At 41.5% G+C, this 11457-nt stretch overlaps 2 protein-coding genes across 2 annotated transcripts in view; one reads left to right on the top strand and one right to left on the bottom strand.

Moving 5' to 3' along the window:
* The first annotated feature begins 252 nt into the window (after nt 1-252).
* On the top strand, nt 253-3886 carry zgc:101858 (uncharacterized protein LOC449555 homolog). The gene is made up of 8 exons (XM_035657988.1): nt 253-389; nt 554-724; nt 2520-2698; nt 2839-2932; nt 3011-3080; nt 3158-3194; nt 3363-3426; nt 3676-3886. Exons 1-8 carry the CDS (start codon nt 366-368, stop codon nt 3832-3834), a joined length of 798 nt encoding a protein of 265 aa, XP_035513881.1. The 5' UTR covers nt 253-365; the 3' UTR covers nt 3835-3886.
* Nucleotides 3887-4372: 486 nt separating this feature from the next.
* col27a1b (collagen, type XXVII, alpha 1b) overlaps nt 4373-11457 on the bottom strand; it is a gene marked incomplete at its 5' end in the record, with an annotated part of 61679 nt that continues 54594 nt past the window's right edge. Inside the window, 11 exon segments of the mRNA XM_035657987.1 lie at nt 4373-5823; nt 6133-6351; nt 7086-7195; nt 7292-7451; nt 7642-7707; nt 7818-7844; nt 8370-8405; nt 8561-8578; nt 9106-9141; nt 9243-9296; nt 9463-9525. Of these exon segments, the coding sequence (XP_035513880.1) occupies nt 5677-5823; nt 6133-6351; nt 7086-7195; nt 7292-7451; nt 7642-7707; nt 7818-7844; nt 8370-8405; nt 8561-8578; nt 9106-9141; nt 9243-9296; nt 9463-9525 (936 nt within the window). The 3' untranslated portion in view covers nt 4373-5676.

Raw genomic sequence — 11457 nt, 5'->3', positions numbered from 1 at the left:
CAACTAAATAAAGTGATGAAGTGACATTTGCTCAGGGCACAGTGTATATACTACTGCATTATTATTATTAAAGATCTCTTACATGACCTAAAATCAAGAAGGCCCGGCGACCCCCCGTCAAGCTTTGACGACACCTTGTGGGGGTCCCGCCCCCCACGTTGGGAACCACACACACACACATACATATGTAAGTTATACTGTCAATGGTCTGGACAAGAAGCCGTGTTGTAGTCATTTATGAACTACAAATCAGTTAGTACCTGATACGTCAGATTGCGTCATCACTAGTGGGCGAAGCGTGTCACGGTGGCTGTGTATCGGAGGACTCTAACTGTACCACTTAAAGTACATGCAGACGTTAAAGCATGGCCGCAGACGATTCTTTTAAAGTAAGTTTACTCTCCTGCACGAAGCTGGACGCGGTTTGCTTCCGACTGCTGTCTGTTGTATGAGTCCAGTATGCAGCACTGTGTGTTTATACTAAGGTGCTGTGGGGACACTTGAAAGACTCCCAGTGTGTGTGCGTGTGTGTGTGCGTGTGTGTGTGTTGTAGGTGTCCTCCCTAAAGGGGAAGGTGGCCCTGATAACGGGGGCCAGCTCAGGGATCGGGGCAGGAACCAGCGTCCTGTTCGCCAAACTGGGAGCTGTGCTGGCTCTGAACGGCCGCGACGTGGAAAACCTCAACAAGATATCCCAACAGTGCACCGACTGTGGAGCTGCCGAGGTACCTCACACACCGAGGACACACACACACACACACACACTGTTCACACTGTGCACGGGTGTTTTTGAATGTAGCTTGTAGACCAGGTAAAGTCTGAAAACCGTATTAAGCTTCTGCACCTATAATCTGTAGTTTATTGAATGGAGTTTGGCGTGATAAATGCCTACATACAATATTACATACAATTACAGATTAGGTGGACCTGTATCTGTAAGGATATTTAGGAACATTGCACTTTGGGGTAAAACTAAATTAAATGTATTTAAAGTCAAATGGATACTCCTGTTAAAGAGGCCATATTAGGCTTTTTGGAGTTTCCCCCTGTGCTTTAGTGTGTCATATAGATTTTTTTGGTGCATGTTAAAGGTCTGAAAAGTGACACAACCCAAAGTCCACGCCAAAGGGAGGTGGGCTCGTTCGAGATGAGCCGGGCCTGCGCAGGATCTGGATCAAAGAGCTGATTTTACCGCAAACTCCACTTTCCCTAGTTTTCCGTGTGATTTTAATATTTCACTTTAGATCGTAGGTTGCTTTGTGTCTCATGCTGTACAATGGCGGTTTAATCAGTTAACAAACACATCTTGTGTGGTTGATGATAATAATAATAATAAAGTTTATTTATACATCAGATCATGGGCTACAGGTGATCCAACAGGATGCAAACATTTCTGTATATTTGTTTTTAAAGCTGCTGGAAACCGACTTAACTGCAGCGTTTTGTCGCCCCCTCCTGCTGCCGCCACCTGCTATTGTTCCCTTTAAAGGCGAGGAGCAGTTCATCTGCGCTGAAACAGAAAATTAGTTAAGGACCAACACAAAAGTCTTCTACTCCCACCAGCTGAGGAAGTGAAGACCCAGTGGATTAACTGTATGTTTGATGGAAATGTGGCAGAAATGTCTGGGTAGAAAATGGGTGATCAACAAGGGCCAGTATAAAGCTGAGAGAGCCAAATCGAGCACTTTTAGTGGATGTGCATGGACGGTGTGCAATTGCCCTGAATAATTACGTTGCAGCCTGTTTCACAGCTGTTGGCTGCAGTGCTCTTGCTCCATACTGGATCAGTTAAAAAAAAATGTTGTCCCCATTAGTCGCTTAGGCACAAGCACTTGGGAAAATATGGTCCAGGGTGAAAAAATACCAAAGTTTCCCTTTAATATGGCGCGTAGAGGCTCATGGAGCCAAAAGTGTAGGATCTTTTGCTTCCATAGTTATACTGACACAGATTTTCCTAAGTTTTAATGTGTATTTTATTTGTGGAATATTTAAGATTTCTAAAGCTCCTCTCCACTCACTGAAAAATGTACATTAAAGTAATAATTAAAGTCCCGCGTGTCATGAACATTATACAGTTGGAATGGACTTCGTATATGAATGTGTGAATGAGTAGGAAGAGGTTGAAGATGAGTTGGTTTGAAGGTTTCTTCCATTGTAAGTTTAATATTTTAAAACGTTTTAATGGGATTTGAAATTATTATTAATACCCAAAATGTATAAAAGATGTGGAACATCTGAAGCAAGTTTCTAACTAAAAGTATGAATGAGTAGATAAGAGAATGTGTGAATTTTGAACATTTCGTCCGTTATTTTGCATGAGCAAAGCCTGGGATATTTCAAAAAAAGTATGAGCGGTAAGAACCAGAAGAGAGCGCACAATTCCTAATTCAGCTGAATATTTGAATGTTTGAATGAAAATGTGAAAGGAGTGAAGTTGCTTGTTCAGTATTGCGTGAATGTGCAAAAAATGCCCTTAAAGTCAAAACACAATTTTAAAAAAATGAACGTGCGTGTGTTTAGCCGTTGCTCGTTCCTGGAGACCTCACCGATGAAGAGACGGTGAAGAAGACTGTGGAGCAAACGATCGCTCGCTTCGGCCGGCTGGACGTCCTGGTTAACAGTGCCGGTATCCTGGCCATGGGCAGCATCGAGACGACAGACCTGGCTCAGTACGACAAGGTCATGAACATCAATGTCAGGTAGGATCTCACCTCGCATCATAACATCAGAGAGACAGGTCAGTGCTGAGTGCACGGCAGCTGGGATCTGACACGAGATCTTGAATATAGTATAGTATATTTTATTAAGTATGTCCCCTAACGTTTGTTTCATATTCCAGATCTGTATACCACCTGACTCAACTCTGTGTTCCCCACCTGATCAAGACCAAGGGCTCTATCGTCAATGTATCCAGCGTCAACGGGCAGAGATCAGTGGGTATTCAGCAGCTGCTCACATATTTTCCCGCTACATGTCTTTGAGAATTGCGACACACTATTTTCTCTCTGTAGTTCCCTGGTGTGCTGGCCTATTGTATGTCCAAGTCGGCCATTGATCAGTTCACACGTTGTATAGCACTTGGTGAGTGAGCCATTTTACTCCTTGTACTGTATTGTTCAGCATTGCTCACAATATAAATAACATCTCTTTTATTCCAGAACTGGCATGTAAGCAAGTCAGAGTGAACTCTGTCTGGTAAGCGTTGCTGTGGAAAACTATTTATTTTTTATTGTGTTCGGTAGTTGACCTCTGATACTCTGTGAGTTTCTGATACTAAAAGCATTGATATCAGTTGTTTCTGCTGGAAATGACCGTTTACAATGTAGCATATTTTGTATCCCCGCTCCTGTCGCTCCTCCTCAGCCCCGGTGTGATCGTCACAGATGTCCACAAGAGAGCAGGACTAGATGAGGACCAGTATGCCCAGGTAACCATTCAATAATCATATCAATACTCATAATGTGTTTGTTCCTTCAGAGGTTCTGTAAACAAGCACTGGACACAGGCTCATAGCTACCATCGGGGAAAACAAGGTCATGTCCTCAATATTTTATTTATTTTTATATATATATATTCCTGTGATATTTTGTGTTCAGTTCTGGTCTAGTCATCCCAAACCATTTCTTTTATGTAACATACACAAAAGAAATCTCATTCTGCCTTTTCTCACCACCAGTTTCTTGCCAAGTGTAAGCAGACTCATGCCCTCGGCAGACCAGGAGAGGTGGAAGAAGTCGCGCAGAGCATTGCCTTCCTGGCGTCCGATGCTGCCAGCTTCATCACTGGAGTCAACCTACCCATTGATGGAGGCCGCCACGCCATGTGCCCCAGATAAGATCGCGTATGCTCAGATACAGCGATGCTAATACAGAGCTTTCAACCTCTAAGTCTACCTGTGTTTTTTGCATCAAATAAGGCTGCAGGTAAAAGAATCCCCCTATTGCACCCAGGACTGATTGGGTGGGGTGGGGGGGATGTTAGGGAAGAAATAAGGCGTTACTTCAAGGACACAATTTTTCTCCAGGTTGACAATGGTAGTAGCTGTCAGTTCCAGGTGTAAAATTCATAGAAGGAAGCTTAAACGCACTGCCACAAGCAGGCAGTTTAAATGCATTTTATTTTCCCACTTTGCTATGGAACATTTTTTGATTGGGGGTGGGGGGGATAAAATAGAAAGCTGCTTATCAACAAAGGTTTCAGACATTTATTGAATTACCTGTTGAGTCATTAGACTTCATTCACGCAGCATAAAACATCTGTACAGACCAAACGCTGTAAGCTCATGTACCATGTGTAGTTTAGTGTTGTGTATTGTAAGAAATCCTCTGAGTTTATAACTTGGCGGGACTGACCGCCATTGCTGCACCTTTGAGTGAACAGTGAAAAAAAAAAAAAAGAAAAAGGACGAATGGTTAATGTCCTCAAATACAGTTGATTGTCTGGGACAGTTTTCATTAGAAAAACACATACAGACTGTAGAATCCTTAAAGCTCCAAATGACAAAAAAACATGATGTTGATGGCTGCTTTTAAACTGGAAAGCTAATCAGAATTTAAATAAAATTTTAAATAGAATCCACTGTAGATAATAGAGGTTGCATAATTATACACATTTACATTTAGAGAGATAAAAAAAAAACTTAACTTATAGTGTCAGACTCAGTGTCAGATAGTACAAAGAGTATTGAAACGTTAAAATACTACTTTGAAAATATAATTTAATGAATTTGGCCTGCGTGTATATTTTACAATCTTCCCTTTTTTTTTTTTTGTAACGACATAGCTTTGCTGAGAGCTGACAAGAGTTAATCGTACGAGTGTCAACTGTTGCAGCACCAGGTGTCACCTCTGTGTCATCTCAGATTACATCAGGTAACATCTTGTTTGCTGTGAGATGAGAGGTGCGGTACGAGGTAGCATCTTGACACACTTTTCTCAGTTCACACTGTGGAAAGCTTCCTTCCGCTTTAACATGGGAAGTACCACACAGCAGTTGTTTGTGTGAAGATATCTGTATAAACACGGGGTCTCTCAGCACTGGACAGTTATTATAGGCTCAAAAAGACTTACCTGGAGACAGTACGCCTGTGTGTCTGAGGCACACCGTATACCTGAATGAGTGATATGATGTTGATACTGTATATGCCTAAAGGCTGTGGAACAATAACTATTGCACTTTATATTACAATATACAGTACATATACATGTATAAATAATACTTAAACATTAAAATAGGAATTACTGCATTTGCAAATGTAACTTCCATGTTTCTGTACAAATCTCTTTTTGAAAAACGTTTAGGGTTTTTGCAAAATCGGGTATCAGACTGTGAAGAAAATATGTTACAACATGGTCTGAGAGATGACAAAATGAGACGTTCATATTACTTCCTCTCAAAAGGGGCCTTCAGGTCTTGTGTCACACAAGCAAGTCTCTGAAAAAAAGAAGCTTATTATTGTTTTCCATAGGCTGATTAGTGCTACAAGTCTTATCTCTGCATTTTCAATGGGCCTTCTTTCTCTGGTGCCCCCTCCTGTTTCTGCAGTCCAAGCATATTTTGCCGAGAGAAAATGGGGGATCTGTTGTTCTGGAAACCACAGAAGCATTAGTCTCCCCTCGTCCACCCTCCTCCATGCAGTCACTCCTTTGAGGAGTATTCCCAGCCCGTTCACAGGGCCCTATAAGAAGCACACGGGTCCAACCTCGAGGTGATAGCGTGCGCCAGGTCCTGTTGTCGGCAGGTTGTACATATCCACTATGGGGAGTAAGTTTGGGTCCTGGGTCTGGAAGATGAAGTGGGTCTGATGCCAGCGGCCATCTTTGATCTGAAAGTGAAGGTTGAATTATGTCACGTGATGTTATGATGGGTAAGGTTCATGTGTGAGAGGCACACCACAATAAGTAAGTGGGAAAAGTGTGGGCTAAGTATGGAGCAAGCCTGGTTCACTCCAAAGTTAAAAAATCAACTCCTAATTAACATGTTGTATCTGCTTTGTTTAGTATGTAAACAACATTTTAAAAACAACATTGTGGTTCAAGGGCAAGGACTTAACTCCCAGTAAAACCACAACATTGTTTTTGCATTTTACATGTGTTCCGGTGTAGTTGAATGGCAGATAAATAACAGTGCGTACCCAGCAGTCATCCCTGGGTATGAGCGGCTCCAGGAGGTCGCCTGCCTGAATCTTCTCCCCTGTCCAGGCCTTGAAGCTCACAGCGCTGGATGAGGGCTGCAGGGAGGGTCCTGCTGCCCATACAGGCGTGTTGAGGCAGTGAATGATGATATGCTGCACAGCCTCGGTGCTCAAAAGGTGGATGAAGTTCATCTGGATACGACCCACTCCCATCTCCAACTATAAAGCAAATCGATTTTTGATTGAGAGAGAGTTGTGAGTAGAGGAGTGGAGAATTATGTTTCTCAAATAATCATAATTTAGAAAATGATGATCATTTTAATGAGAGTTTGTTCACAAACATTCCTACTTGTTGGCGAGTATTAGTCTCTGTAATAGAAGAACTTGAGCAAAGTCAATTTGGACTCCTGTTCTGTTGTAAATTAGACTGAGTTACATCTGGATCACATATTGTGCCTCTAAGTATGATTGTCTGTCTCCCTTGTTTCATTTACAGTTAATGCAGGCATTAAATGTCTGTTTGTGTTTGCTGAGATGTTTAGTTGCAATATCTCACAGCTGAGGTATAACCCCAAACAAAGGAATGAAAGGAGAGTTAAAGATCCTAGAGGTTTCCTTGCCATCTGAACATGCCTGTGAAGGTCCCAACAGGACTAAATGGAAACCATAAAATTCATTGTGAGAATTATCCATCGAACAAGAGCTACAGTTTATAGTATGGAGCCAGAAAACGAACAGCTGCGCACCTTAATTTATCACATGAACATCATTTAATTTAATTTAGGCTTCTCTACTTTATGAGAAAGACAACAGAGAACATTCCCCACAAGCAGTAATGGATTTGATATGCATCCACCGTCTGCACAATAAGCTCCCAAAGAGATGTGAGTTTACATTTCACCGGGTGTTTTGTCTAGCTGGAGCAGATGGCTAAATATAGAAGTGATCCGAACCTTGGATACTGTGATAGGTTTCAGGCAAGTCTGTCCGCCACCGGTGAAGTTGCACATCACCTCAATAGTGTCGGCAGCGCAGCCGAGATTTGGGTCGATCCAGTAAGTGCCTGTCAGAAAGTAGCAGCAGAGGAAACGGCTCCTAACTTGCAAGAACAAAATGAATTCTAGACAGAAATCACTGAGCTGTTTCAATGTCTCCTCACCATCGTACATCCTCTGTTCACAGTTGTAGAGGTCTCTGCAGATTCGTGCCGGGTTGTCACGGGTTCCCAGCGGGTTCTTTAGACTGTGGATCAGAGTGCTGAGATGCTGCAAGGTCTTGAAGATCTCTGTGCTCTGGTCTAACATGGGCATGTCCATGCTCTGAGAATTGGACATAAATATTGACATGATTTTAAAAAAAAAAATGCAATTTCTAAGTTTATATTCAATCAGATAATGTTTGGTTGGATCTCTTTTCCAAGTTTATAAAGACTTTCAGATTAATAACCATTCGGACCACAACAATCGACATTGATTCCTTGGAATGAGTGTAATTTCCCTCAGAACTAACCTCTGGTCTCAGTGCAGCATGGGAATCAATGATGACTTGAAAGGCGGCACCAAGAGCCTCATTTGACTACCAAAGAAGACAACAAGGCAATAAGGTCATTTTTACTTTTCTGTTTGTACTATAACATGACATCATCCCCAAAACCCTGAACTGACTTTAAAGACAAACATACTTACAAGTGAGAGGGCAGAACTGGGAAGACCCTGAAAACCAAAGAGAGAAAATTGGATTATATTGACACACTTTCATTGTTTTTACTTGTTGGTACATTTGCAGCAACAGCCACTCATGGTATTTGGGTTTAGGAAGCAGTTCTGTGAATCCTCATCTCCAATGTTGGTGGTGGGTTCTGCTATTCTCACCTAATATGCAGATATGCACTAAAACAATCATCAATGCACAGGAAATGAGGCATGAAGGCACAGGGGATGAGGCATGCCAAATGCAGAAAAGAGCCGCTGGCTGAAAGCTATTTGAATCAGATCACAGCGAAAAATATGCACATCTATAACTAGTTAGATTATTCTGTAAATGAAACACTTGATATGGTGAAACATAATCCCACTCATCCTAATAATCATGTTAAGTTTCTGTCTGTCTATTTATCTATATATCTACATCTATCTACCCATCTACCTATTTATCCTTAAGCAGATGCTCTAAACTACATGAAATATTTACATCACATGTATTTTTTCATATGTAAGTTATACAAAATTAAAACTTACTGGAGGTCCAGGTGGTCCGCGAGGGCCAGGAGAGCCCTGGAAATTGCATAACCACATTAGCCTTCAAATTATTTAGGACTTGGCCTTTATAGAGGATGATAAAGTAGTATATTCATCTTTTCCAGTACTGAGCAGGCAGCAGGCCGGCACAAAGAATAATGATTAAGCTACAGAAGTGAATAATTACTCACCCTTGGTCCCTGCAACCCCTGTTGGAGATGAAAAAAAAGAAATCAATATTCACAAGCGGACAATCCCACAATAAGAGAATGAGTTTGAGAGCAGAGCAGATGTTATTCTATCATGTGCAGTCTGTCTTTGTGCTACCAATTCAATAGCGTCTTTATCTACTGTATGTTGAATTGCCCTCTTGCTTCTTTGTAAGCCTACACTCAGAAATCTTATTTCAACACGGCAAATCCTATTTGCACGCGGCAAACCAATACATGAATGTTGGTATTTTAGGAATGAATTGTAAATTATGCCTGTGTATGAGCGCTCAACAAACCTCTTAAAAAGCTTGAGATGAGCATGCAGCCAACATTTATCACCCTGACAGGAGTTCTCACAGCAGCTAAGTGTCACTGTGAGTGTAACAACAAACAGTGGAGCACAATAGGAAATGAAAAGTGCTGAGGGCAAAGGAGCCTGAGTGGTGTGCTGTCTCCATACTAAGTATCCTATTCTGTGCTCACAGTACAGACAGAAAAGGATTCATCAAAACAGCGCCACGCACCGTCTCCCCCCGACTTCCTTTGTCACCCTGGGGTCCCTGATGGAGAGAAAGGAGACAGAGGATCACTCCATCACTGCCACAAAGCAGAGAGAAGTCACATAAAGCTTGGCAGATAGGATGAGATATGAGGTACATACAGGATGACCGCTGGGGCCAATGATGCCAACGGGGCCCAAACCTCCCTCCATACCCTGGAAAGCGGAGGCATGTTAGTGACTGAAGACATATATGATGGAGCATCTGATCGAGTGCTGCTTATTTTTCATGGGAAGTGTGCAGTTTGTGAGAGTTCAGTGGACTGGCACTGGCTGAAATATTGCACTTGAGTTACCAAACTACCATTAATCTTCATCTTACCATCAAACCACGTGGTCCTTTCGGTCCCTGTATCCCTGCTGGGCCAAAGTCTCCTGGGGGTCCCTAGAAAGACACAATATTTGTTGACCAATATTGACAACAAGTAGGATTCACTACATTGACAAATGTCTCTGCTGCTAGCAAGTGGCAGTCACCACGTTAAATGCTAAAACAGGGGAAATGTCTGAAGATGCAGTTCTTCTCGTGGACAGTAGGTGGTGGCTCTACGAAAACTCACAACCATTTCCAGACTACATACTAATTACAAACAAATAGAAATCATGCCTCAGACAAAATAAAATATTTTGATGGACATTCAAATCAGCACTGTTTCCATTATTTTCTTGAGTTATTCTGCTGTACACAATTTGAAATTTATTTGAATTGATTGCAGCTGTTAGTAGGTTCTCCATGTCCTGTGTGCATTGCATTTCAGGACTACAGTGTGGATTGAAAAGCACACTGAAAATTCAAGTGGATTTAGTGTGCATACAGACAACAAAGTCTGTATCCTTGTGCATACTCAAAACCTGATTCAGACTTCAGACTGTATTGAGAAACAGTTTTCAGCTTCTCTGTTGAAAATCACAAAATATATATAATATATTATTCATCAATTAACCACCCATTGTTGCCCCTTAACTTTGGGTTATATTTAATTTGCTGACTCATCATTTCAACACTACACAAGACCTCATAATAATTAATGTCACTTGATTTAATGTGTCTGTGGCAGTGGTGATTGCCACTAACTCACTCCTCTCCTCCAACCAGGTTCCTTTGTTCTTTGAGACCAGTAAACCCAAACAAAATGTCCCTTCAGAACCCTGTGGGTGGTGTCACATGTTTTTATACGGCTTAATGCTCCTACAGTCATGTATGGGAGACACCATACAAAACAGTTCTGTTAGTATATCCAAGATATAACATTCCTCCTACCAAACAGCTGCCCAAATGCTTAACAATAAATTTGCCATCAGTTTTAATCTACTCTAAGATAGCTGTAAAGGTAAATGGTTTGCAGCACAGCGTTTTTGCTAAATTTATCATAATTATACCATAACAAAAAAAAGCTTAAGGTTGATTAATGAAATAATTCTGAGAAGGTGGAAAAGTGCTATAAGAAACAAGTGTAAACAGCTTAATCTCTCCTCTTATTTAGAATAAGGGCAATATTGTTACAGAATTATAACCATTCAACATCACTCCAGGACTTTAAACACTTTGTTTCAGAGACATTATTTCTGCCCTTTTATGTGATGACTTTTCTCTAATTATCCTTACTCAACACTAACCCAAAGCTCATCTGCTCACACTCCTGTTCAACTCCCTCAGTCGGAAAATATCTAACATCACTGTCAGGGTTTTATATTAAGTTAAGTTAGACTCCAGTAAAGTATGTTCTCTTTCTTCAGCCGGCAATAATCTATGTGCAGTGCAGTGCTGTAGGTAAAGAAGACTTATGTTGTAGCAGATGTCATCCTGGGGCATGTTACAGTAATACCTAACAGTTTTCATACCAATTTTTACTCAAGACAATATAATGTAATGTTACTCCAGACAATTTTAGCCGTTCAAACTTCACAAAAGTACCTAAATAAAAAGGCGAGTTAAAGCTGCAATAGGTAACTCTTATTTAAACAACCTTTTATCATATTTTCTGAAATGAGAATCAGTGAAAAAAAGCAGGGTTCTCTGGATCTTCCTAGTGTTCCTAATGTCTGAAAGAAAGCAACCAATCAGTATTGCTGAGGCACTTGAACAGGATGTCCGGACCATCCTCTCATCCCACTGTTAGGCACATGACACTCCACAGCTGCCTCTAAAGCCTGGGGCTCTGTGCCCTAGGGCCGCAGAGTGCTGGAGGGGTGTCTATAAGAAGATGAGTCACGGTGAGAAGAGACTGGTGGTCTTGGTGAGGAAAGCGAGCCCTCTGAGGCATGAGGTTTTGCAGGGCAACTGGCTCTTTCTGCTCTGCTGTGGGTTTGGTGGGAG

The sequence above is a fragment of the Morone saxatilis genome, unplaced genomic scaffold (assembly GCF_004916995.1).
Source record: "Morone saxatilis isolate NCDOM2014 unplaced genomic scaffold, NCSU_SB_2.0 Contig16, whole genome shotgun sequence".
Classification (NCBI taxonomy): domain Eukaryota; kingdom Metazoa; phylum Chordata; class Actinopteri; family Moronidae; genus Morone; species Morone saxatilis.
The sequence above is the reverse complement of the archived record's forward strand: the minus strand, read 5'-3'. Positions and strand labels throughout refer to the sequence as shown.

Excerpts from the sequence above, each read along its gene's own strand:
- zgc:101858 (XM_035657988.1), top strand. The coding sequence starts at position 366 with ATGGCCGCAGACGATTCTTTTAAA. Across the intron at positions 390-553 it reads CCGCAGACGATTCTTTTAAA|GTGTCCTCCCTAAAGGGGAA; the intron begins GTAAGTTTACTC and ends TGTGTGTTGTAG. Across the intron at positions 3,081-3,157 it reads CACACGTTGTATAGCACTTG|AACTGGCATGTAAGCAAGTC; the intron begins GTGAGTGAGCCA and ends CTTTTATTCCAG.